The following is a 27924-nucleotide window of genomic DNA, read 5'->3' on the forward strand; positions in this document are numbered from 1 at the left end:
GTTTTGTTCTTATTCTCTTATTATGATCCTTTGCATTTCCCTGGGACCTCTTTAATTTATCATTTATACATTTTCTTAGTCTAACAAGTTTGTCTTAATGTTTGTCTATTTTTTTCAGAAAATTGTCTTGCTTTAGTTGATTGTTTCTTTTTTAAAAATGAATTCTATGTATTTGAAAGACAGGGGGTGGAGGAAAGTGGGGAGGGGTTTCCCATCCAGTAGTCCATTTCCAAAATACCCACAACACCTGGTGCCAGGCTAGACCAAATCCAGGAACCAGCATTCATTCTGAGCCTCTCATGTGGGTGGCAAGGACCCAGACACTCCAGCCATCACTTCTGCCTCCCAGGGCGTGCGTTAGCAGGGAACTGGAGTTGAGAGCAGAGCTGGTACCTGAACCTAGGTACTCAGATATGGGAGTTTCTGATTTCTGGGATTTCTGGTTATTCAGGAGATACTTAATCTAAACTTCCTGACTCTGACTCTTAAAAATGTGCTGCTACATGCGTATTTAGTCTTATGACACCCACTGATGTTTAACTAGTGAAGTATTAGAGTGTCAATTCCTGTGCAGTCGGCTGTCCTCATGGAAGGAGGTTCTGGGTATCTTTTTGGGGAAAGTGCAATGATGTTAAAATATTAACCCATGGACCAGTGGCTCTGACCAGTCCACGGGGCACTGCTCACAGAGTTGGCATGAGGTGCTCAGTACTCTCGCTTTTCCATAGTTCAGTAACATAGTGCCATGTAACACGGTGTCCTGGGGCTCAGCAAAGGAGGCTGGGAGGTTAAAAAGGGGCATCATGAGGAAATTGGGACCCCAACTATGTACCGGCCTTTCCACCTTCCCAGTGCAGCCTGAGGCCATAGATGCGCCCATGGCGTCGCTGTGGGAAACACACTGCAAACCCAAGGGTGTCGAGGAAAGCACTAAAATGAGTCTTGGAGAATAGTGCACGATATTCACTCTTCATGGAAGCTGTTGCATTCCTATCAACAGAAGAAATTTTGGTAATTTTACTCTAATTCACTGATAATTCCTCCATTCAAAAAATAAAACCAATTGACTTAACCTGAGCAAAAATGTATTTAACATCTCAAGATTCTTACATGTATTTGATTATGTATTTGTAATTTCTTTCTGTTGGGTTACTCTAATTATTTAGAATTTCTCCAAGGGCAACCTATAATTTGTATTTTGAAGGTCATAAGTTAAATTGAGAGTTTATAATTTTAACAAAGTAAAGGATTTCATGAAACATTTGTCTTCTAAACTTAAAAAATCATTTATCTTTTCATAGGAAGAATAGGACATAATAGGATAACAATCTAGGGAGGATTTCGTTATATCCATTATCTCACAGTATAAGTTGCTCTAAATAAACAGTTTTAGACATGTGTACTTGGTACAGTTTAAAAGAGACTTGCAGTTACATCAGTGTTATTCTTTTTGGGCTGTCAATTATAAGACATTTGAGGGCAAAAACAGTTTAATTGCTCCAAGATGGGTGCGTGTTGTTCTGAAGTTGTATTCCAACCCCGTATTTTTTTTCTTATTTTTTGCTATTTCCTTTTTATTTCTGTCTGTTGATTCCTCTCTGGTTCATTTCGTTTCCACACAGTGGTCTCTGCTCTTCGCATGTGCACAGTACGCAGGCACACTAGTACAGTCGCGAGAGCAGAGGCTTCGTCAGGACGGTTCTCCGGAGAAGCAGAGTGTTTGCACTCAGGTTCAGATCCATTTTGAATGACAGTATTAAAAACTGATTGAAGTACTTTGTTGATGTTTTCAGGAAAGTCCTTAATTTCAACATTCACTCACTGAATTCCACCTGTGAGTTATTGTGCAAGGTTTTATGGGGTTACAAAGAGCTGTAGGAGAACATGGTCAGGACCCTGGCGAGTTCTAAGGGAACAGGTGATTGTGCACGGAAAGAGGTCTCCTGGCCGTGTCTGCGTCCTGTGAGCAGAGGGCTACACTGCGGTCAGTTGGAGGTGGTTCCTCTGCTGAGCCCGTTAGGACCTGGGGACGGTCATGAACCTGGTGGCATTCTGCCTCCTTTCTGTAGGACAGTAATGGACTACAAGGACGTCCTCTCGCTTCCAGCACCTGCCGTGTGCCCACTGCCCATGTAAAACAGCGCACCTGTAGTGGGGCTGTCCACCGGAGCTCTCCTTGGGACGTCTGTAATGTTTGATTGCTGATCACCTGTTCTGTAACCGTTACTTGAACACTCTTTGGAAGAGATGCTAGCCCACTTTTCCCTCACTGCTCCTGAAAGAACGCAGGGAACACACTTCTTGTCGGCCATGGTTTTGGCGGGAAGGCAGGGCAAGAAGGAGGCGTGGGCGGTGTCCGGGCGGCTTTGCTGTGCCGTGCGCTCTGACGTGCCTCTGGTCCCTTGCAGGACGGTGCTGTTCACTCTGACTTCTGTGGTCGTCCTCGTCATCACCACCGACTGGATCAGCTGGGACAAGCTGAATCGGGGCTTCCTGCCCAGCGATGAAGTCTCCAGAGCGTTCCTCGCGTCCTTCATCCTGGTCTTTGACCTGCTGATCGTGATGCAGGTAAGGGGGCTCCTGCCTCCCTGGCGCTCGGCGTCCCGCCAGCCTCCGCAGCCGAAGCAGCACCTGGTTCACAGAGGCTCCTAGTGGAGCATTTTCTCAGCTTCTGTTCGGCAGTTTTGCTGGGAGTAAAAGCCAACTGGCCTTTGACAAAAGGGGCACCACAAATTTGTTTCGTGAGCATGACGAGCTGGGCCTCTGGAAGCCACATGGCTTGGTGTTTTCTGTCAAAGCTTCAGGCAGGGGAAAAAAAAAAGGGAAAAGAAAAGAAACAGAGGCCATGCCCCTCAGTGAACAGAAAGCCACGGAGCCGAGGCTGATGTGACGCCAGCAAGGCAGGGCTGCTCGGGGTTTCTGGAAGTTGAGACAGAGCGATGTGCGAGGGCTTTCTCTGGTTATGGAAGTTATCACTTTCTGTGTGTTCAGCAGAGGTCACCCACCTTCATGGAAACAGCGATGTGCCCTGCTTAGCAGTAGAAACTCACACAGAGGCATCACACCAACCCGTGCTGCGCGCGTCATCTCCCCGCGTGACTTCTGGGGTTTGGGGAAGATTCCTCTCACTGCTGCAGGAAGAGACACTGGCCATTTCTTGGCATCTCAGCTTGCTTGTTAAGTGTCTGGGCTAAAGCTGGACGTTTCCTGTTGCTCCTCTCCCCGGAGCACTGGAAGTCAAAGGACAGAGGGACAGGGACCCTGCCATGTTGGTTTTTCCATCCCCAAAGACAGAGAGAGGCCTTTTAAAGAGATGTTCTCTGGTGCCTCAGAAGAGAACAGTGCATTCTCCTTGTTATCATTTGATGTACAGCACACCCCGGGGAGGGGAGGCAAGATGCTTCCTAGAGCATACCACGGACACTTAAAAAAACATCCTATAGCTTTAAGAATTGTTTGAAGACAGGAAATGGAAGATTTTTATCTCATCTAAAACTGGGTGGATTTCTTTTTCATTTCCTGCGAGGTAGTGGAGAGAACCTGGACGTGTTCCAGCTGTCTCTCCCGCCAGCTGTGGGACGGCCTCTGGACAGCAACTAAATTGGATTTGTGGCATTTATGCAGTAATGCATCATGCATTACTTGTAGAAAGGCCATTTTCATCTTCTTCCGTCTCCCAGCTTCCTAATATATAACGTCCACTTTGGCCAGCAGCCCTCTGGCACCTCTCGGTCCGCATGCTGAGGCTGAATGTGCGGCCGGGTCCTTGGATGTTCATGTTGTACATGAGCCTTAAATTCCTAGATTGCCCGTCACCAGGTTCTACCTCTACCCCATCCACATGATTCTAAATACTCTTCTGGTAAGTTCCTTAAAATCAGAGCTTTCTAGTGGAAAAATGTAGCCTTGCAGTTGTCAGCCGTTACCTGGATTCCCTTCAGAAAGTACTTCGTGAAGACAGGTCGGGGTGGGGAGTGAAGGGCTGCTGGGGTTTACTGGGGCAGCGTCAGGACCGTGGGACAGGGAGGGGATGACTTTCTGGATTCTGCAAACGCCACATGCATGCAAAGGGCGGTGAGTTGAGGACACTCGGAGCCGTGGGCAGCACCTGCCTGGAGACGCTGCTGGACAGTGCATGTCAGTGGACGGCTCCAGCTCCAGGGGCCGGGACCAGGCTGGCCACATCACATCACAGTGCAGGGAGGGTCTCTGCCGCCCCACAGCCAGCCACCCTCAGGGCTGGGGTGCCGGCAACCAGAGTGGCCGTGCACAGGGAGCCCGCTCCGTCTGCCTCGTCACTGCCGCCTGCTCACTTTCTCTCACTGCCGATCAGCCTGCTCCATTTTCCAGCGCACATGGACAGCCCTGCAGCAGTTGGGTCCCATTGCAGATTCCCCAGGGGTGGACTGCAGAGACTGCAATTCCTCCTCCTTCCCTGAGCTGACCGGTCCAGCCTGGGGGTGGGAGGAGCTCCCCAGAGCACAGGGCCCCACGAGTGGACTCCCATATACGTGATATAAAGAGAAGCTGGAAGTGAGCCCCCAGAGGTTAGGTCCCTCAGTGCCTCCTTTGCTCCCTGCCCAGCGCCCGCGAGGCCTCCGAGGCCGATTGAGCCATCATTTTTCCGGGCCGTGTCCAGATTCGTCCTTCTCATCTCCTGGCTGCCATCGTGGGCCTGAGCCCTTTGTCTTCTTGTGAAGCCGTCTGCTGTGGACTCCTCCCCTGTGGTTGTTCCCTGCGCAGCCGGCCTGGCAGCCTTCTCAGCGTCAGACATACCCAAGGCACTCTGAGTGCCCCGGGTCTCAGTGTCCGCCCCCCAACACCTAACTGGGGCTCTGGGCTCAGCCCCTGCCCACAGCCCCCGCTGTCCAGGCTCTCGGGGAGCCCCTCCCTGCCTGGACTGCGTCTCTGTGCTCTGCTCCATGTCCTGCCCCATGAGGACCAGTTCAATGCCTGCTTCATCACAGCCTGTGACCCCGATGTCCTGTGACTCCCTGGAGCTGATACCCACAGTGCAGCCAGCGGGCGCCTTTCCCTCCCCAACGCTGTGGCTCGTGCATCCCGGTGTGGCCCACATGGTAGCTGCCCCAATCGGACGAGGGAGGGATGGTCCAGCCCCAGGCGTGCTGGTCCCCAGTGTGAGCGTCACCTACAGAGAGAGGGTGCTGGGAACCTGAGTCATCGGGACACTGGAGGACACAGAATGCAGTGTCGTGACTCGCTCATCCCCAGCTAAACCCTGGATGCGTCCATCCTGTATTCATTTATTTCAGATTTAAAAAAAAGTCATAGAATTCACGGAGTTGAAGTTGTTTCCCCAAAAGGCCTGCCCTCCTGAGGATTATTTCAGTGGCTTAAAAACAATTGACCACAGGCGCTTTTAGGGGTAGGAAAATTCCACTTGTATCATGGAAAGTATAGTGACGTTGACAAGAAATAAGGAAGAAATCATGATTAATTGATGCTATTTCTGTAGAGCAAATGTCTAACAAAGTGAATGGACTTATTCTGAAAACTTGTAGATAAAATACATTGTGGACATTCTTGAAAAAGGAGTTTTTTTTTTCTGCATTTGTGGTGAAGACTGTTTGTTGTGTCACGTCTTTCTGTGGCTTTAGCTAAGTCCCTGCAACTGAGCCGTATGATTTACCCCAGTCCTCCTAGCACAGGACCTGGGAAGCAAACCTCACTCCCTTCCATGGAAAACCCTGTCTGTACTTCTACGTAGTACTTGTGATTATGCCATTCGATTTGCATAGATGCTTTCATTTCACTACAGAATATCTGACTTGCCGAGTGTCCCGCTCACCTGTCTCCTCTGCCCAGTTGTAGGAAAGGTGCGTCCCACACATGCAGGAGGTAAGCATATGTGTGCACAGAGAACAGGGATAGCAGAAGGAGTCCCAGCAGCTGACGAAGCAGAGGTCAGCATAGCCAAGAGGAGGAGGAGGAGGGGGCTTCCAGGGTGAGAAAACTAGGAGGACAGTGGGCCCTTCACACGGGGCCCAGGCAGCAAGCACCTGTCTTCCCACGGGGCCGTGCAGCAGTGCAGTCAGCAAGGGAAAGGCTCAGTTTTGTCCCGTTAGGTTCCAGAAGAGTTCATCAGCTCCTCCCGTTGCATCTGATGCTGGGGCCCAGCACGGCGGGGAAGGTGCAGAGAGGACTGTGGGAGGGAGAGGAGACGCCTGGGCGAGCCGTCTTCATTTGGAAGACGTCTTCAGGCGCATGGTGAACCATGCCTTTGCTGCCTTCTCAGTCCATCTCCCGTCCTCTCAGGAGCCGGGGAGTATGGTGTAGAGGCTTCAGAGGAGGGGAAGTCTGTCTCCTGAGCCGGGGAGGAAGGAGAGAGTATGAGAGGGAAGTGGACAGAGGAGGGTGGGGCAAGAGGCAAGGGAGCCAGGAAGATGGAGACAGTGGGAGTGAGTGAGGGGCACAGCTGAGTTCCCCACGTGTGGGACGGGCAGCACTGGGCAGTGGCGTCCTGTCCCTGGCTAAGTCCGTCTATTGCTCGTCTCCCACCGTGCTGTTCCAGAGTGGGCTCCAGGTTGCCTTGTGTGGCTGGATCAGTGTCATCCACCCTAGGACAGCGTCTGCTTAAAACTTTCCCAAGAGGCAGAGGAAGCCAGGAGAAGGGCTTTTCTGTGAGTGTGTGGGTGGGGGTGGAAGGGTGCCACGCTTCCAGTGCTTGGCAGTTAGTGGGGCTGCACGCCAGCGTGCTCTGTTGCCCGACGGTCGTCTGGATTGCACAGCAAGGGGTTGAGAGTCTGGGCTCTGGAGGCAGCCTTCCCACGCCCAGTCCTAGCTGTGCCGTTAGGTGCGTCTCTGAGCCGAGCTGATATTAGCATCTGCTTCGTAGGGTTAGATCTGGCTCAGAATCGCATCGCGTGTGCCTGGCGCACGGCAGGGACGGAAGAGACGTTAGCCACTCTGGGTTCCGAGGGAGAAGGCTGCCTTGGTTGTGTGTGAGTTCCTATGTGAGGTCAGGTTGCAGAAGCAGCTCGAAGCCTCCTTCCTGAAGGGCTTGGGAGGCCCTCTGCAGGGTCTGAGTTCACCCTGAGGGAAACGGTGAGGAGATAACAGTTCTGTGTAACCCATGCTAGAAACTTCAGGTGATTCTTAAGTTTATTTTGAAGAATGATTTAGAAAGCAAGCTCAAGTTTGCGTGATGACTTCATGGCGTTGGATGCTTGGGTTCGAAAAGGCTGGGATTCTGCCACTAGCAATAAACACAGAATAGACATAAAGGGACCTGTTTGTGCATATGTGGGTGTGAAGAGAGAGCAGCTCACGGTAGCTGTAATCGCACCCACCGCTGATGGTTTACCCTGCCATTCGGGGGCTCTGTGGCGTGGGAGCTGTTGCTTTCACTGTTGTAGATTCCTCACCCTGGGGGGCACTTATGGGACCCCTGCAGTTTTAAATGTCTGTTGACTAAATGAGCGCCAGCAAGATGTGAAGAAACAGCTGAAAATAATAGTGGAATTATTGACTAAAGCCAAGAACGAGGAGGAAATGAGTGGTTTGAGAATGAATGTGAGGAGGATGGGTGTAGCCCTAAGGCGGGACACCCCGTGTCTAGATGGTGGATGGGAGGGAGGAGGTGCTGACCAAAGGGGAGGACGTTTCAGCTCCAGAGGACTTGGTATTGGTGAGCGCAGCACGGTGTGGCTACACGTGAGTGTGGACAGTGCAGCACCATCTCAGAACTGCTCCCCCTGCCCACCAAGGGTTCACACCACAGAACTGCTCCCCCCTGCTCACCAAGAGTTCACACCACAGAACTGCTGCACCCTGCACATGAAGGGTTCACACCACAGAACTGCTGCACCCTGCACATGAAGGGTTCACACCACAGAACTGCTCCACCCATGCACACCAAGGGTTCACACCAGAGAACTGCTCCACCCTGCTCACCAAGGGTTCACACCAGAGAACTGCTCCACCATGCACACCAAGGGTTCACACCACAGAACTGCTCCACCCTGCACACCAATAGTTCACACCACAGAACTGCTCCCCCCTGCTCACCAAGGGTTCACACCAAGAACTGCTCCACCCTGCTCACCAAGGGTTCACACCAGAGAACTGCTCCACCCTGCTCACCAAGGGTTCACACCACAGAACTGCTCCACCCTTCTCACCAAGGGTTCACACCACAGAACTGCTCCACCCTGCTCACCAAGGGTTCCCACCATAGAACTGCTCTCCAACCGTGCTCACCAAGGGTTCACACCACAGAACTGCTCCCCCCTGCTCACCAAGGGTTCACACCACAGAACTGCTCCCCCTGCCCACCAAGGGTTCACACCACAGAACTGCTCCCCCTGCTCACCAAGGGTTCACACCACAGAACTGCTCCACCCTGCCCACCAAGGGTTCACACCACAGAACTGCTCCCCCCTGCCCACCAAGGGTTCACACCACAGAACTGCTCCCCCTGCTCACCAAGGGTTCACACCACAGAACTGCTGCACCCTGCCCACCAAGGGTTCACACCACAGAACTGCTGCACCCTGCACATGAAGGGTTCACACCACAGAACTGCTCCACCCTGCCCACCAAGGGTTCACACCACAGAACTGCTCCCCCTGCCCACCAAGGGTTCACACCACAGAACTGCTCCCCCTGCTCACCAAGGGTTCACACCACAGAACTGCTCCCCCCTGCCCACCAAGGGTTCACACCACAGAACTGCTGCACCCTGCACATGAAGGGTTCACACCACAGAACTGCTCCACCCTGCTCACCAAGGGTTCACACCACGGAACTGCTCCACCCTGCACACCAAGGTTCACACCACAGAACTGCTCCACCCTGCTCACCAAGGGTTCACACCACAGAACTGCTCCCCCCTGCCCACCAAGGGTTCACACCACAGAACTGCTCCCCCCTGCTCACCAAGGTTCACACCACAGAACTGCTCCCCCCTGCTCACCAAGGGTTCACACCACAGAACTGCTCCCCCCTGCCCACCAAGGGTTCACACCACAGAACTGCTCCCCCCTGCACATGAAGGGTTCACACCACAGAACTGCTCCCCCCTGCTCACCAAGGGTTCACACCACAGAACTGCTCCCCCCTGCTCACCAAGGGTTCACACCACAGAACTGCTCCACCTGCTCACCAAGGGTTCACACCACAGAACTGCTCCACCATGCACACCAAGGGTTCACACCACAGAACTGCTCCACCTGCTCACCAAGGGTTCACACCACAGAACTGCTCCACCATGCACACCAAGGGTTCACACCACAGAACTGCTCCACCCTGCTCACCAAGGGTTCACACCACAGAACTGCTCCACCATGCACACCAAGGGTTCACACCACAGAACTGCTCCACCCTGCTCACCAAGGGTTCACACCAGAGAACTGCTCCCCCCTGCTCACCAAGGGTTCACACCACAGAACTGCTCCCCCCTGCTCACCAAGGGTTCACACCACAGAACTGCTCCACCCTGCACACCAAGGGTTCACACCACAGAACTGCTCCACCCTGCTCACCAAGGGTTCACACCACAGAACTGCTCCACCCTGCTCACCAAGGGTTCACACCACAGAACTGCTCCCCCCTGCACATGAAGGGTTCACACCACAGAACTGCTCCACCCTGCTCACCAAGGGTTCACACCACAGAACTGCTCCACCCTGCTCACCAAGGGTTCACACCACAGAACTGCTCCACCCTGCTCACCAAGGGTTCACACCACAGAACTGCTCCCCCCTGCTCACCAAGGGTTCACACCACGGAACTGCTCCCCCTGCTCACCAAGGGTTCATACCACAGAACTGCTCCACCCTGCTCACCAAGGGTTCACACCACAGAACTGCTCCACACATGCACATGAAGGGTTCACACCAGAGAACTGCTCCCCCCTGCTCACCAAGGGTTCACACCACAGAACTGCTCCCCCCTGCTCACCAAGGGTTCATACCACAGAACTGCTTCACCCTGCTCACCAAGGGTTCACACCACAGAACTCCCCCCTGCTCACCAAGGGTTCACACCAGAGAACTGCTCCCCCCTGCTCACCAAGGGTTCACACCACAGAACTGCTACACCCTGCTCACCAAGGGTTCACACCACAGAACTGCTCCACCCTGCACATGAAGGGTTCACACCACAGAACTGCTCCACCATGCACACCAAGGGTTCACACCAGAGAACTGCTCCCCCCTGCTCACCAAGGGTTCACACCACAGAACTGCTCCACCCTGCTCACCAAGGGTTCACACCACAGAACTGCTCCACCCTGCACACCAAGGGTTCACACCACAGAACTGCTCCACCCTGCACACCAAGGGTTCACACCACAGAACTGCTCCACCCGTGCTCACCAAGGGTTCACACCACAGAACTGCTCCACCATGCACACCAAGGGTTCACACCAGAGAAATGCTCCCCCCTGCTCACCAAGGGTTCACACCAGAGAACTGCTCCCCCCTGCTCACCAAGGGTTCACACCACAGAACTGCTCCACCCTGCTCACCAAGGGTTCACACCACAGAACTGCTCCACCCTGCACATGAAGGGTTCACACCACAGAACTGCTCCCCCCTGCTCACCAAGGGTTCACACCACAGAACTGCTTCACCCTGCTCACCAAGGGTTCACACCACAGAACTGCTCCACCCTGCACATGAAGGGTTCACACCACAGAACTGCTCCCCCCTGGTCACCAAGGGTTCACACCACAGAACTGCTCCCCCCTGCTCACCAAGGGTTCACACCACAGAACTGCTCCCCCCTGCTCACCAAGAGTTCACACCACAGAACTGCTCCACCCATGCTCACCAAGGGTTCACACCACAGAACTGCTCCACCCTGCCCACCAAGGGTTCACACCACAGAACTGCTCCACCCATGCACATGAAGGGTTCACACCACAGAACTGCTCCCCCCTGCTCACCAAGGGTTCACACCACAGAACTGCTCCCCCCTGCTCACCAAGGGTTCACACCACAGAACTGCTCCACCTGCTCACCAAGGGTTCACACCACAGAACTGCTCCACCATGCACACCAAGGGTTCACACCACAGAACTGCTCCACCATGCACACCAAGGGTTCACACCACAGAACTGCTCCACCCTGCTCACCAAGGGTTCACACCAGAGAACTGCTCCCCCCTGCTCACCAAGGGTTCACACCACAGAACTGCTCCACCCTGCTCACCAAGGGTTCACACCACAGAACTGCTCCCCCCTGCTCACCAAGGGTTCACACCACAGAACTGCTCCCCCCTGCTCACCAAGGGTTCACACCACAGAACTGCTCCACCCTGCTCACCAAGGGTTCACACCACAGAACTGCTCCCCCCTGCACATGAAGGGTTCACACCACAGAACTGCTCCACCCTGCTCACCAAGGGTTCACACCACAGAACTGCTCCCCCCTGCTCACCAAGGGTTCACACCACGGAACTGCTCCCCCTGCTCACCAAGAGTTCATACCACAGAACTGCTCCACCCTGCTCACCAAGGGTTCACACCACAGAACTGCTCCACACATGCACATGAAGGGTTCACACCACAGAACTGCTCCCCCCTGCTCACCAAGGGTTCACACCACAGAACTGCTCCCCCCTGCTCACCAAGGGTTCATACCACAGAACTGCTTCACCCTGCTCACCAAGGGTTCACACCACAGAACTGCTCCACCCTGCTCACCAAGGGTTCACACCAGAGAACTGCTCCCCCCTGCTCACCAAGGGTTCACACCACAGAACTGCTACACCCTGCTCACCAAGGGTTCACACCACAGAACTGCTCCACCCTGCACATGAAGGGTTCACACCACAGAACTGCTCCACCATGCACACCAAGGGTTCACACCACAGAACTGCTCCCCCCTGCTCACCAAGGGTTCACACCACAGAACTGCTCCCCCCTGCTCACCAAGGGTTCACACCACAGAACTGCTCCACCCTGCACACCAAGGGTTCACACCACAGAACTGCTCCACCCTGCACACCAAGGGTTCACACCACAGAACTGCTCCACCCGTGCTCACCAAGGGTTCACACCACAGAACTGCTCCACCATGCACACCAAGGGTTCACACCAGAGAACTGCTCCCCCCTGCTCACCAAGGGTTCACACCAGAGAACTGCTCCCCCCTGCTCACCAAGGGTTCACACCACAGAACTGCTCCACCCTGCTCACCAAGGGTTCACACCACAGAACTGCTCCACCCTGCACATGAAGGGTTCACACCACAGAACTGCTCCCCCCTGCTCACCAAGGGTTCACACCACAGAACTGCTTCACCCTGCTCACCAAGGGTTCACACCACAGAACTGCTCCACCCTGCACATGAAGGGTTCACACCACAGAACTGCTCCCCCCTGCTCACCAAGGGTTCACACCACAGAACTGCTTCACCCTGCTCACCAAGGGTTCACACCACAGAACTGCTCCCCCCTGCTCACCAAGAGTTCACACCACAGAACTGCTCCACCCATGCTCACCAAGGGTTCACACCACAGAACTGCTCCACCCTGCACACCAAGGGTTCACACCACAGAACTGCTCCACCCTGCTCACCAAGGGTTCACACCACAGAATTGTTCCACCCTGCTCACCAAGGGTTCACACCACAGAACTGCTCCACCCTGCTCACCAAGGGTTCACACCACAGAACTGTTCCACCCTGCTCACCAAGGGTTCACACCACAGAACTGCTCCCCCCTGCTCACCAAGGGTTCACACCACAGAACTGTTCCACCCTGCTCACCAAGGGTTCACACCACAGAACTGCTCCCCCCTGCTCACCAAGGGTTTGCACTGCAGAGGAGTAAGTGTGTGGGTGGCAGACGCTTCCATTGGCTTCATTTAATCATCCCACTATGTGTACACTTAGATCACATCATACTGCCTATATTATGTTAATTAAAATAAAATCATTTTTGAAAACAAAATAAGACTTGCAAAGTAAGTGATAGACCCAGCAGGAATCTCTCTGTAATTCTACATGGATAGAAGCAGACACTGTGTAGACGTGTGTGTGTGTGTGTGTGTGTGTGTGCAATATCTTAGTGCAGTGACCACAAGGGGGTGAGATACACTGGCTGGGGGACAGGATGTTGAGGGGAAGAGGGAAGGTCTGAGGGGCCGGCGCTGGTGACTCCTCACGCTATTGATAACATCTTTTCAACTGTCCCCTTTGTTTAATTATTCTGTGCACATGCCTGTTACCTCTGCACATGTGTGCCTGCTGTCACACACAAGCTCGTTCAAGACAGGGAACGTCTCGTCAGTATTTTCATTCTCAGAATTAGGTCACGTTTGCTGCATTGCAGTTTTACCATACCTGCTATGCTGAAAAAGGTAAATAAAGCAATCTTTCACAATGTGCTATGATTTCACAAAAGCCAGTGGGCGTGTGATTTTGCAACAGGTGAAGTGTTTACCAAAAACAAGAGAATCAAACATCATTAAGTTTAGATTAGATCATTTCCACTGGTCTATGATCTAATAGCAGTAAAATATCTCAATAAAATGCAAATAAAGTATGTGATGATATGTTAAAAAGGACTCTTTGGTCCAGTCAAAAAAGCACTTGGAGAGAAGTGCTACTACCTGAAAGGCAATTAATTCTTAATGGACTGAAAACTCATTATGAAAATTGCGTTTGCAAACCTTTCAGCATAAAACAGATTTAAAGTGTTTCCTTTCTGGTGCACATGGCTTCCGGAGCTGGAGAGGAGCTAGAGATGCAAGCGACACACACACAAGGTGCTTGCTAAAAAGCCCCGGTTTAAAGCCCCGTTGACCTGACATTCTCAGGGGACTTCCATCGAAGCCACAGCCAGGGAAGTGGCCTCCGCTGCTGCAGGGCGCAGGGCAGAGCAGCCAGCACAGCCCTGCCAGACTGAACATGGCTGGTGTTGCAGCCAGGATCAGTTACCACACCTGGTTTGTTTACAGGCTGCTTAGAAAGGAAGGTTTGTGAGTGTCCATCCACCCAATTGGCCAGTTTCTCAAAGTCTGGGAATGTTTTAGAGGGCTTCCTCAGTCTGTTAAACTCTTTGTGTTTGTAATCTTCATCTGTCCCGATCGAGAAAGCACAGCAGTGGTGGTTTCGGTTGTTGGTCCCAGGAGACAACAGAGAGTAGAGGGTTGGTCACGGAGGGAGGACCTGCGTGGCTGGGTGTGCCTCCTGCTTCCTGGCGCAGGCGCAAGTGCTGAAGTCAGCATCGTTGCCTGGCCCCATTCTGTCCTGCCCATGCCGTGCGGGGCAGTGGGGAGCTGCAGTCCAGGGGCAGTGGTGCTGTGAGCCCCAGCAGCGGGTCTCCAGGGAGGCAGCCTGCCCAAGGCGAGCTGTGTCCCAGCAGCCTGAGGGTGAGCGTCCGCCCGAGGTGCCTGGGGGACGTGGCAGACGGTGAGAGGTGATTGGAAGCTCTGTGGTTATCAGACAGGAGCACACGGGATCTGGTCACACAGACTGCAGATGTCCAGGGACGCTCACCTGTAAAGGAGGCTAGTAGTCTAGTTAGCGTGGGATGTAGTCACCAGCTGACACAGACAGCGAGTTCCAGGAGATATGATGGTGAGCGAGACAGATCATTCAGGTCTTTATGTTGAACGCGGGGAGACTGTAGCTCGAAGGGATTATAAGATTTGGTTAAGTAAGTGGAAAATGGAGATATTCAAGTTTCATCCCAATTTAAAGTAAAATGCTTCAGTCCCTGGGGAATTTTTTGAAAAGAGAACTAGAACATGATTAAGAAACTGGAAAGATATAAATTCTGCACAATTGCGCATCAGCGGTAGTATCTTTTCCACGCTGCCTGGAGCCCCAGGATCTAACTCCGGCTGCACATCTCTGTTTTCCAGGGCATGAGTTTTTCTTGTGGTCAGTGGCTGGTCACTGCTGTCTCTGCATATGCACTGCGCCTGTCCCCGGAAGTCCTGGGTAGCAGTGGGCATCCTCCTGGCACTGCTCGCAGGTGGGCTGCCTGGCCTGTTCCAGTGGGAGCTGTGTAGGCGACACTCACCGTAAAACCCCAGACGCAGACATTCCTTGGATGCCTGTCCCTGTGCCAGATGGCCTGGTCATTTGTAACAGCTTTTGGTGGACAGTGTCAGGGACATGAGGCCGCTTTCTGGTCTGTGTTAAGACAAGGATGGGCCGATGCTGCGGCTCACTAGGCTAATCCTCCGCCTTGCGGCACTGGCACACCGGGTTCTAGTCCCGGTCGGGGCGCCGGATTCTGTCCCGGTTGCCCCTCTTCCAGGCCAGCTCTCTGCTGTGGCCCAGGAGTGCAGTGGAGGATGGCCCAAGTGCTTGGGCCCTGCACCCCATGGGAGACCAGGAGAAGCACCTGGCTCCTGCCATCGGATCAGCGCGGTGCGCCGGCCGCAGCGCACCGGCCGCGGCATCCATTGGAGGGTGAACCAATGGCAAAGGAAGACCTTTCTCTCTGTCTCTCTCTCTCTCACTGTCCACTCTGCCTGTCAAAAAATTTAAAAATAAAATAAAAAATAAAAAATAAATAAATTAAAATAAAATAAAAAAGACAAGGATGGAGGTGAGCAGGGCAGTCAGAGGAAACGCCGTAGGCAGTGGAAGCCATGAAGACGCCACAGCAGCGGTCCTCAGGGCGAGACACACTTCTTGTGGATGTGAGCCCAAGATCAGACTTGAGAAGGCGCTACTTGGAGACAGACACACTAGGTATATCAAGTCATGGAACGTCCTTTAGGATCACCCTGAATTTTACAGCCAAGGCCTTGGGGATCCTACTCACCAATAGTAGTAAAGTCTTGAGAGGGAAGCCCCCTCTAGATCATGGGTCTTCCAAACCCTGACCCCTGAGCCTGACCATTGGCTCTGGAGGGGCAGCTACATGTCCAGTTGGACTGAGGCGGGTCTGCTCCTTCATGGTGCAGACGAGGAGCCGGCTGCTGACAAGAGACCGGTGCTGTGAAGCCCCGCTGGGCTGCAGGCTGGACGGAGGGAGATGGGCAGCCAGAGACAAATTCCTGAGCACTTAGTGCATGCTGGCCACTGTCCTGGCTGCTTCATTTCCTCTTCCAAAGCTCCCCTACAGGGGTGATGGTAGCAACGAGGGGAAAATGAGGTTCCCAGGCCCTCCGAGCAGTAGAGAGCAGATGCGCCCAACGGCAAAGCCGACACGGTTTCCATGCCTGTTGTGGTGCACATCAGATGGGGTGACACACAGCAACCTCAGCCGTGTGCCCAGCAGGTGACAGGATGCCCGGTGAGTGACGGGGACACTCCTGCTGGAGACCAGAGTCAGGACGGCATTTCTCGGGGCAGTGCGAACTCTGGGTCCATTTCCTCACTTAGGCTATGCAGGTTTCCCTGACGAGCTTTCGCACGAAGCAGCGCAGGAAGTCTGATGATTCTGGTATCGCAGTCCTGTTGTCTGGACTCAAGGTAACTGATACAGTTGAACCAGGGCACAGGACTCCTCTTTGAACCATAGCTAGACTTCATGATCTCAGACTGACCAAGACAGCGTGCTGATAGAGAAGCGAGCTGGGGCCTGGGAGACCAGGGCCTGCAGCCGTGTCCTGCCAGGCCAGGTGTGCGTGGAGGTGGGGATTCACACCCTGCATCTGAGCAGGTCCTCCACAAAGACGTGGGCTCCCTGGCCAGCCTCCAGAAAGTCATTGCTTGGAAGTGTGCACAGTGCCTGGACATCTGCCCATCCGCAGGGAGACAGGTGACTCCTGGGAGCACCAGCACCGGCGCCAGCATCGCGTGGCTGCTGTTTGGCAACACAGATCCTGGGTCTTCTTCTCTCATCCTGGTATCAGAATCACTACAAGATTTGGTTTGTTTGTTTGTTTGTTTTGACAGGCAGAGTGGATAGTGAGTGAGAGACAGAGAGAAAGGTGTTCCCTTTGCCGTTGGTTCACCCTCCAATGGCCACCGCGGCTGGAGCACTGATCCGAAGGCAGGAGCCAGGTGCTTCTCCTGGTCTCCCATGGGGTGCAGGGCCCAAGCACTTGGGCCGTTCTCCACTGCCTTCCCGGGCCACAGCAGAGAGCTGGCCTGGAAGAGGGGCAACCGGGAGAGAATCCGGCACCCCGACCGGGACTGGAACCCGGGGTGCCGGTGCCGCTAGGTGGAGGATTAGCCTATTGAGCCCGGTGCTGGCCCAAGATTTGGTTTGAAAATAAGCATTCTTTCTGGCCCAGACCCTGCTTTCTTGGAAGCTCACTGCCTTGGGAAGTACTGGTGACAGTAAACGCTTGCTGTGGCTTTGCCTTGGAGGATCGCACAGAACAGAGCACCAAGAAAAGTCTGAGCTCCAGACACCACTCTGAATTTGTTGCATTGGGTGGATTGGGGATCTCCTCAGAATTTTACATTTCTCCTCTAGTGTGACCCTGTCCCTGTGCTGCGTGTCGCAAAAGCTGGAGAAATAAAAGCAGATATGTATAGGTGCATTTCCCTCTAATTTTCGAGGATTCCCTTGCTGGCGATAGTATTTCTGTCTGAGGCCCTCACTGTTTGTGTCATCTTTGATTTCAGTAGCTGAGCCCATATTTTTGGCAAGTTGCTTGAGTTGCATGCTATAGGAATACCACAAAACCAGAAAGATCTCTATTTCTATGTTTAGAGACAAAATAACTTTGGATACAAATATGTGTTGCGGCAATGAAAAGCAGTTGTTTGTGGGGGTCCCTTAGTCCCTTCCCAGGCCTCCTGAAGAGGAGGAATCCTTAGCCTTGGTGAGTGGGGTGGTGGGTGTGGGTGCACAGGATCTGGACAGGTCACTGTGAGAGCAGGGAGACAGCAGGTGGCGGGAACGCTGGGGGTGGTGCCACGGCGAGCAGCTGGTTGGGGAGAGGGTTTCCAGAGGATCTGCTCTGTCATGTGCAGAGTGCACCCTACACTCTGCACCCAGTGTCCTGAGGGCGTTTCTGTGCATGTACCGTCACCAGTTTTTTCCGCGTCGTGTTCCCACGGCCCCATCCTCCTCTTCAGAAAGGTTTCAGGGCAGCTGGTAGGGGGTGAGCAGGCTCGGGAAGCCCAGGTACATTCTGCTCACACAATGCAGACCTCAGCCCTGTGGCGAGCGAGGTCTGGTGGGTGCACTCACTCACTCTTACGCCTGCCTTTATTTCAGTCATTCGTTGTTTTTTAAAAAGAGGGGTTAATCTGGAGGGAGGGCTCAGAGCCAAGCTGTGTGCCTCCTGCTTCTCAGCCCCTTTGTCAGGTCTCCTTCCTCTGACTTCATGCCCTCGGAGGCCCACCGTGGGCTCCCTGTCTTCTCACCGCAGTTGGTGTTCCAACAATTTCCATCTACCTCCCTGGCTTCCAGCAGCGCGAGAGGCTAGACTTTCTCAGAGCCCCCTCAAGACAGACGTCTCTGCTGCATTTCAGACAGAGGTCTAACTGCCCAAGCCGCTCTGCGCCCAGCTGTTTCCAGAGGTCTCCTGAACATCGCGATCCGTGGTGCCTGCAGCCAGCCTGCCGTCGGCCCCTCCCATTTTGGAAATGTATGAGCTCGCTCACCTCCCTCACCATGGGTGTGGCAGTCGCCACGTGCACCTGTTCTTCTTGCTAAGGGTCTCTGGACCCTCTTCCTCCTTCGAGGCCTCACTCTGTGCTTTATTTCAGGTTACCATCAACTTGTACTTATGTGAGGGTACTTGGAAAAGTTCATGGACCAGGAAAACACCATGCACAGATATAAAATTTTTTGTACCCAAATAAACTTCATCTTATAATTCAGTTTTCCACAGACCTTTTTTGAATTACCTTCATATTACAACAATACCCTTTTTCTGGCCAACGCCGTGGCTCAATAGGCTAATCCTCTGCCTGCGGTGCCGGCACCCCGGGTTCTAGTCCCAGTTGGGGTGCCGGATTCCATCCCAGTTGCTCCTCTTCCAGTCCAGCTCTCTGCTGTGGCCCGAGAAGACAGTGGAGGATGGCCCAAGTGCTTTGGCCCTGCACCTGCATGGGAGACCAGGAAGAAGCACCTGGCTCCTGCCTTCAGATCGGCGCAGCACGCCGGCCACAGTAGCCATTTGGGGATGAACCAACGGAGTGAAGACCTTTCTCTCTGTCTCTCTCTCACTGTAAAAATAAAAAAAAAAAAAAACTTTTTTCTTCTTTTGGTCTTATCTCATTTTCTCCAAAAAATCTTTTTAATGTAAACATCTGGTTTTCAGAAGTCTTCAAATAGAAATGGTGTTGTATACGGCACAGGTTTTGTATCACCTGGATGAGCCTAGTTGCTGGTACTTTCCTGGCTGACTCCACCCCTTCCGTGTCTCCTCTCTGACCTCCGCCACACCTGTTGGCCGCCTCTGTGGGAAGGCCTTTCTCCCAGCACACACGCTCAGCTCGTGTGCAGGCAGCCCCACCTCCCTTCATCCCTTAACCTCACTGCTGCCCTCTATGTGAAGTCTCATCTACTTCCCTCAGATAAACGCAGTGCTGCCTTTCTGACAAGCCAGGGCAATATCAGATGTTTCAGTCATGGTTATTCCACGTGGATTGCATTTATTTATTCACAGATATGTAATTGGCTTGCTAAAAGTTGTGAGGACTGGGGTGTGCTTGGTTTGAGTCTCAGTGTCTCTCCTTCCAGTCCAGATTCCTGCTAATGCACACCCTGGGAGGCAGTAGGTGATGGCTGACGTGCTTGTGTCTTGGCCACCCAAATAACAGGCTTGCTGTGAACTCTGGGCTCTTGGACTCTACCTGGTCTACCTTGGCTGTTGTAGGCATCTGTGGAGTGAACCAGAGAATGGAAGCGTTACCTCCATCTGTCTCTGTCTCTTTGCCTCTCAAAATAAGTGAGAATTGCGTGGACTCTTTCAGGTCAAACACAGAGAGTGTGCAACAGATGCCTCTTAAACTAGCTTGCAGCTAAACCAGGACCCAACAGGTCATTGATACTTAATTCTCATGTATTGTATTTATTTGTTATTTGAGAAGGAGAGGGAGAGAGAGAACGAGAACACTCTCATCTTCCGGTTCATGCCCCACATGCCCTCAGTGGTTGGGTCTGAGGCAGCTCAGAGCCAGGAGTTGAGAAGTCAGTGCTGGTCTCCGTGGTGGGTGACAGGGAGAGCACCACGTACTGCAGCCATCGCCTGCTGCCTCCCAGGGGCTTCAGAAGGAAGCTGGAGTCCGCAGCTGGAGAGCTGATCCAGCTGAAGGGTCTAATGTGGGATGCAGCGTCTTAACTGGCAGTGCGATCACTAGGCTAAACGCCTACCCCAATATTCAATTTTTAAAGTGAAGATTTTAGAAGATTGTCAACTGGGAACAAAGTGTTTCTAGGGTTTGGGATTAGTGTACTTTTATGAGCTACTTTTTTTTTTGTCAGGCAGAGTTAGAGAGAGAGAGAGAGAGAGAGACAGAGAGAAAGGTCTTCACTCTGTTGGTTCACCCCCTAAATGGCCACTATGGCTGGTGTTGCGCCGATCCAAAGCCAGGAGCCAGGTGCTTCCTCCTGGTCTCCCATGCAGGTGCAGGACCCAAGCACTTGGGCCATCCTCCACTGCCTTCTCAGGCCACAGCAGAGGGCTGGACTGGAAGAAGAGCAACTGGAACAGAATCCAGCACCCCAACTGGGACTAGAACCCGAGGTACCGGTGCTGTAGGCAGAGGATTAGCCAAGTGAGTCGCGGCGCCGGCCCTATGAGCTACTTTTGATAACTTTTCTGGCAGAGAATCATACTTGGATAGATCAAAAGTTGTTTTTTTTTCCTGGGTTTAAGTTTCTGGTGATGCCAGACCACTACTACGTTGGAGTTGGTGTGGGCTCCACTTGCTTCGTGCTTTGCAGAGTGCGACCATTATAGACTGGGAGGGGGAGGAGGCGAGTTCTCCCCGCCTGCCCTGTGTCCCTGTGTCGCTGTCCCAAATTCCCGTCAGGTGAGCCTGAATGCTGTCAGCACTTCCTCCAGAGGCGGCTACGAGAGAGGCTGCTGCGTCAGTCTGGGAACGGGACTGCTTCCCCCATCCTGCTGAGCCCGCGGGGACAGTTCCTACTGCAAAGTGGTCGGGGAGGGATTCTGAACGCAGCAGGCCTGTCGTGTTTTCCTGCTCCCTGCAGGAAAGGACAAGAGGCAGAAGCATTATGGTTGCTCCCGGACTCGCTCTGTCACCACCCCGAGACAGACCTGGTGACCCTGCTTTCTTGAGAATGGAGCGAAGGGGAGTTGTTGCACAGACTTGCTGCCTGGGAAGATAGCTCCCATTGCCATGGCCGAAATACTCTGCGGAATGAACTACATTTTCATAAATCTTTAAAAAATGTATGTAGTTAATTTGAAAGTAGAAGAGAGAAATTCACTCCCAGGTGCTAGCAGCAGCCAGGGCTGATGGTTGGGTGTTTGCCACCCTTGTGGGGGACCCCAATGAAATTCAAAAATCTTAACTTACAAATATGGCAACCATGTGTTTTCAAATGTAAACTATGTCATACTAATAACTAGGTTTTAAGCTTAGTGGCAAATGCATCTTAACTATGTATGTACTATGTATTTAAAGGCATTTTCTTTTTTTAAAATGTTTATTTATTCCTATTGAGAGGCAGAGTTACAGACACAGAGAGAGGGATGTACAGAGAGGTATTCCATCCACTGGCTAACTCCCCAAATGGCCACGGTGGCTAGCACTAGGCAGATAATAACCCAAGCATTTAGGCCCCTGCCACCCATGTGGGAGACCCACATAAAGCTTGTGGCTCCTGGCTGTGCCTGGCCCAGCCCTGGCTGTTGTGGGCATTTGGGAAGTAAAGCAGCAGATGGAAGATATCTCTCTCGCACACGCGCCCCTTCTGTCTCTGTAGCTCTTTCAAGTAAATAAATAAATCTTTAAAAAAGGATCTCTAATGGATAGACACCTAGTGTTCCATGATGCGACTAGCCCACATGGACTTCTTAATGCCAATCTGCCAGGGAGTTCTTCCTCTGCGTATTCCACGGCGATGGTGGGTCTTTCCTGGTGCAGCAGGCAGAATAACGCCCTCCGCTGGAAGACGCCCCTCCCCTGGAAGATGCCCCTCGCTCTTAATCCCTGGACCCTGCTCCTGAGTGAGATGACAAGGCAGAGGCAGTCACGGCTGCCCAGGAGGGAGGGCCACGAACCCACAGTCTGGAGGGTGGGGAGATTGTCCTGTGTTGCCCAGGGAGTCCCCGTGAGCACAGGGTCTCTAAGGGTGGAGGGGAGGCTCAGAGAGCAGAGTGGGGGCGGCATGCCTGGGGCTGGCTGAGCAAGGCCTTTGTGTGACCACTAGAATCAGGAAAACGCGGGGAAGTGGATTCTCCTGGGACATCCAGAGGGAACGAGGTGGTCCCATGGACACCTTGATTGGATTTTAACTGAGATTCACTTTGAGTTTTTGGCTCCCAGAACCATGAAATGGTTAAGTCTGTGTTGTTTTAAGTTGCTAAGTTTGCAGTGATGGTAACAGCGGCAACAGAACCAACACCGCTGGTGTTCGCCGCGTTTGCTGACACTGGGTGTTGCCGAGCTTTTCAGCCTCCTGCTTGTCCAAAGCCAAAACATCGCACAGTGTTCCACTCTTCCTCCTTGGAGAGGGCTTCTCTCCTTCCACCGTGGCTGGGTGGACACCAATGCTGTTTATGGACACGCAGCCTCTGTGCTGTCCTATTGCATTGCTGAGGTTGTACTTTTTTTTTTTTACTGATTTGTCTCGCCATTTATTATCATGTTTGCTGTTGGCATTTGCCAGCACATTAAGGGAAGTGCTTATCATCCCCCCCCCCCCCACCAGGAATTCATTGTGAAGTTTACAAAGCAGCTTTCCGGCATTGCTACAGTGATCATATGTGCCTGCTTTTCGTTTTCTGCCTTATCAGTGTGACAAACACCCTCATCTCTATATCTATTTAGATATATTTGTATGTGTTAATACTTATTAGCTTTAGCATAGTTACAAGGCTACAAAGATAAATAAAACATGTGTCCTCTCTTCTAACATCCTCAGCATATCAAAAAAAGAAAAATCAATGACAATTCCATGTGAAATATAAATGAATATTTGAAAATTTGAGAGGGGCTCCCAACTATATAATTTACATTTTAGCAGTTTCCAAGATTTGGGTGAATTGATAGTAGACTTGGACATGAATCTGTCATCCATACTAGAGAGTTTAGGAAGACAAGTAAGGAGGGAGAACTAAACTGAGTGGTGCAGAGGACTAACAGGACTGTGTTCTCAATCCAGATGCACGATTTTTGCTGAGATGCTGAAGTGGAGGGTGTTTATGGTTGCTGTTAGTGTGTTAACCGGAAGACACACTCGGTTTTCCTTGCTTAGAAATCCTCAGACTGTGCAGCAAAGTGCCTGCTTGACTTTGCATAACAAAAGGCGCCCTGCACAGGGAATCAGGGACTGTCTGCGATAATGAGTGTGTTGTGTACTTTAGCATCTGCCGTGTTTATATTTCTGCTGTGACCACTAATGAATGATTTCCCTTCTGCTTCACGGAGGAAGGTTCCTTTTTCTTATTGTCACTCGACGGTGTGATGTGGGGTGACAGTTGCTTGGGCAGCAGGGACCCCATGTGCGGCCCTCGGACTTGGTCTTTGCAGGCACCAGATTCCTCAGCCGCTGGTGAGCTGTCCAGGGTCCTGCATCCGGCCACATGGCCAGGGAGCGAAATGACCAGACTGGCCCGGGCTTCTGTGACAGGTCACAGATGTGTTTTCCTCTGGAGCGGCAAGCGAGTTAAGTGGTTTCCAAGTAGCAGAATTGTCATCCACTGTGGTTTCTTGTTATCTATGGCACACCCAAAGCCTCAGGCTTCTCTCCAGGTGATTAATAGCCCTTTTATTCTTTCACTGTGGAGCGTCTTGAGAGTTGATGCTAACTGGGTTAGCTTTGCTGACTTCCTGTGCAGTTTGGCCCCCCAAACTCCAAGCTCCTTGACGCCAGGAACTGGATTTATCTTAGTGCTGTCACTGTTTGGCCAGTGTGGTGCCAGAGTTTCCTAAAGGAGCACCGACTGCAGTGGAATTGAATGAACTTCATTTGCCGCGGATGATTTAGAAATCTACAGGAATCGCAGCACTGTTTTCATACTCTCTGTTCTGTTTAGGGTTTGAAGTTTTACAAAGCAGTGCATTTCATTCTTTCAGCAAGTGAATAACTCCGTGAGAAAATGGGTAGCTCCTAGAGTTTGTTCCTGCAGCCACTTCTAGAAATTTAGTGTTACCGAGCAGCCACAGCAATAAATTTCACCCAAAGAAACCCATGTTACAACCAGTGCTATAATTTATAGCAAGAAAGATATTGCTGATTGGAATTTGGGCCTCCCCTTTAAGCTGTATACCTTAGATTTTCTTCACATTTCAACCTACTTGTTTCTGGTGAATTCTAGAATCTTACAGTAGCAAAAAGAAGTTCAAAGTCTGTTTGAAGACTAAATGTACGCCATGGCTCACTAGGCTAATCCTTCACCTGTGGCGCTGGCATCCCGGGTTCTAGTCCTGGTTGGGGCATCAGATTCTGTTCCGGTTGCTCCTTTTCCAGTCCAGCTCTCTGCTGTGGCCTGGGAAGGCAGTGGAGGATGGCCCAAGTCCTTGGACCCTGCACCCGCATGGGAGACCAGGAGGAAGCTCCTGGCTACTGGCTTTGGATCGGCGCAGTGTGCCGGCCATAGTGGCCATCTGGGGGGTGAACCAGCGGAGGGAAGACCTTTCTCTCTGTCTTTCTCTCTCACTGTCTAATGCTGCCTGTCCAAAAAAAAAAAAAAAAAAAAAAAGACTAAATGTAAAGAGAAAGTCAGAAATAGCTGGTAGTCATAGGAACAGATGTCTCCCGCTACGTTGATGACATCATGTCTCAGTGACTTTAGGGACCTGTGTGTCCTTGGTGGCTCACAGCTGAATTGTCTTTCTGAGTTGCTCCCACAAAGAGGCCCTGCAGGCCGCACAGGGATAGTTGGGAGGGGGACTCTCCCACCCCAGCCAGGGCACCCTGAGTTGCACTGCACAGTCCTGAAACACCTCTCTCAGTGTGGCACAAATACAACAAGACATCACAGAGGAAGGAGTGTGAGGACCGAGGGGTGGCAGCCACAGGTGTGAAAACATCTCACTGTTGGGTGTGAACCGGTATCATGCCGTGACTGCCCCAAAACAAGAGCAGAGCTGTAGAGAAGCATGGAGCGTAAGACCCTGGACTTGATGGTTCGGTGCTGGTCTGGACCGGTCAACCCTGCTCATCCTGCACTATAATCAGAACAGTTGTTTTCATGCTATCTGTTGAACTCCTTACTTAGTGTGGAGTTCATCTTCTGTGTTTAAGTTAATTGAAAATAGAGCTTAGTTAAAAATAAGAATGGGAATAGCAGAGGGAGGAGGAAGAAGGGTGGGAAGAATCTCTGTGTTCCTAAAGTTGTATGTATGAAATGCATGAAGGCTGTACACCTTAAATAAAAGATTTCGGGGGGTGGAGGTCCAGAATAGAAGAGTGATGCTCGAGTTGGGAAGGGCAAGTTTTGGGGGACACAGGATACTTTCAGAGCACTTGAAACGTGGTATGAGGCCACGGCTGAACTTTGCCTAAAGTCCGAGGTCCTTACCCTTGCCAGGAGATGGACACGAGCGCGCCAGAGTTTAGGTCTCGAGAAAAACAGGGCAGAAACTCATGATCAGAGGGAGCTGGGTCACCGCCTTTCAGTTGTGAAGTGTCTATGGCTGACGTTGCCTGCTTTCCCCATGTTATAGTACACGGGCTGGGGACACTGAGCTCACCCTCGGGCCCCTCCCCAGCCAGGCTCAGTGCGGATCATCTTTTCCAGTGGGTCTCCCTCAGACCTCCCGCCAGACCGCCCTGCCCGGTGGTGGCGAAAGTCCTGTGCAGTCAGAGTGGAGAGGACCCGCCCTAGAGAGCAGACCCCTGTCCCGCCCTCCCTAAGAAAGCGGTTCCACTGGTTTTGCAGGAGTGCAAGGCCTCTGAGGCCTCCTCCTAGTACTTTTCCACCCACCCACCCCCACTCCTGCCCCCACGTCACTCCTGACTGTAATCCCAAGCTGTCTGTGCACCCAGCACTCAGGGCTAAACCCGGGTTCTCCTCCCTGCTGCAATAGTTTGGCCATCTGTTGTAATAGTCCTACCATTTTTACAAGTGTCACAATCGTTGTTTTCTCGAAACCTACTGTGACCTCAGCATCTGTCTCCAGCCATTTCATCTCACAGCTCTGAGATTCTGTATCCATTAGCAATAATTCCTTGTTCCCTCCTGCCCCAGCATCAAGCAGACACCATTCTACTTTCTGTCTTTGTGAATTTGACTGCTCGGTCAAATTTGACCCCATACAAGTGGAAGCATGGTCACATACCATATTTGCCTATTTCTGAGAGAAATATTTCACTGAGTGTAATATCTTCATGATTCACCCATGTTCTAGTTGTGTCCAAATTTCCTTCTTTTTTTTTTTAACATTTATTTGTTTATTTGAAAATCAGAGTTACACAGAAAGAGGAGAGGCAGAGAGAGAGAGAGAGAGAGAGAGGTCTTCCATCTGCTGATTCACTCCCCAGTTGGCCACGATGGCCAGAGCTGCGCCGATCCAAAGCCAGGAGCCAGGAGCTTCTTCCGGGTCTCCCACAGGGGTGCCGGGGCCCAAGGACTTGGGCCATCTTCCACTGCTTTCCCAGGCCATAGCAGAGCACTGGATTGGAAGTGGAGCAGCCGGGACTTGAACCTGTGCTCATATGGGATGCCGACACTGCAGGGGCAGCTTTACCCACTAGGCCACAGCGCTGGCCCCAGTCCTTCCTTTTTAAGGCTGATCAATACTCCACTTCCTGAGTGGACCACATTTTGTTTGTCCGTTGTTCTGCCCACGACCACTTGAGTTGCTTCTGCCGTTGAGCGATTGTGACTAACAATGGTGCGATGAAATGGATGTAAGGTAGTGTAAGTCCCTGCTTTCGGTTGCTCTGGGTGCGTTCTCAGACCTGACTTACTGGACCGCAGGACAGTTCTGTTTTTAATGTGTTTGAGGATCAGCCACGCGGCTTCCCAAAGCTCCTGCAGCATCTCACGCTCTCCCCGTGGGTGCGTGAGGCTTCCAGTGTCTCCACACCTTCGCCAGCGCTGTCGTTCTCTGGATAATACGCAGCTTAATCAGCGTGAAGTGGTTCTCATCGTGGGTCTCATCTGATGAGCCATGCTTGTTTTTCTTTACAATTATGTACTTTTATATCCTTTAAAAATGAAAACCCTTATTTCTAATGGAACTGTTGGGAGCTATGCCTCCCAGTAACTGCAGGAGCCCTAAACCTCCTACCCTGGGTATCTAAGCCATCTGAATGCAGTGCAGATGCAACGGGAACCACAAATGTAGCCTCCAATCTTCTAGTAGCCACATTATACAAACTACTAAGGAGCATGGAATACACATTTTAATAATGTTTTATTGAACCAAATGTATTCAGAATGCCATAATTTTAGGCTTGTAATAATTATAATTTTTTTTATTTTTAAATTGTATTTGTTTGAGAGACAGAGAACAAGAGCTGCTGCTGGTTTACCCCAAAGTGCCTGCAGCAGCTGGGGCAGGGAGCTGGGAGCTGGCGACTCACCCAGGCCTTGCACCTGCCAGGCAGGCAGCCGTTTGTGTGAAACACCACCTACTGGCCCCCAAGGCGCATGTGATGAGCAAGAAGCTGCGGTCAGGAGCCAGAGCTGGGTTTGAACCTAAGTACTCCAGCGTGAGCCAAGACATCTTCACCTCCAGGCCAAATACTTGCCCCCGTGCAACAGGATTGGGGCAAAATAAAAGTGAGGTCCCCTGCATTCCTTTTTCCCCATTTCAGCCCCTCAGTCTGTTGACCGACATTCTGGACAGGTCAAAGACTGATTCTCATACTGAGAACTGAAGAAATCCTAAGGCTAAGCAGTCAGTTGTCACAATGTGGTTTGCCTTGTGGAGATCCTGTGGG

At 52.1% G+C, this 27924-nt stretch overlaps 1 protein-coding gene across 9 annotated transcripts in view; it reads left to right on the top strand.

Annotated features, from left to right (window-relative positions):
- Nucleotides 1-27924, top strand: part of TMEM117 (transmembrane protein 117) — a 471225-nt gene that overhangs the window by 391386 nt on the left and 51915 nt on the right. For all 9 annotated transcript variants that reach the window (XM_051850978.3, XM_089304061.1, XM_070049713.2 and 6 more), the window contains one exon: nucleotides 2409-2568. In XM_051850978.3, coding sequence (XP_051706938.2) covers nucleotides 2409-2568 — 160 coding nt within the window. The remainder of the gene's footprint in view (nucleotides 1-2408; nucleotides 2569-27924) is intronic.

This window comes from Oryctolagus cuniculus, chromosome 9, assembly GCF_051225735.1.
Source record: "Oryctolagus cuniculus isolate XC-2025 breed Fujian yellow rabbit chromosome 9, ASM5122573v1, whole genome shotgun sequence".
Taxonomy (NCBI): domain Eukaryota; kingdom Metazoa; phylum Chordata; class Mammalia; order Lagomorpha; family Leporidae; genus Oryctolagus; species Oryctolagus cuniculus.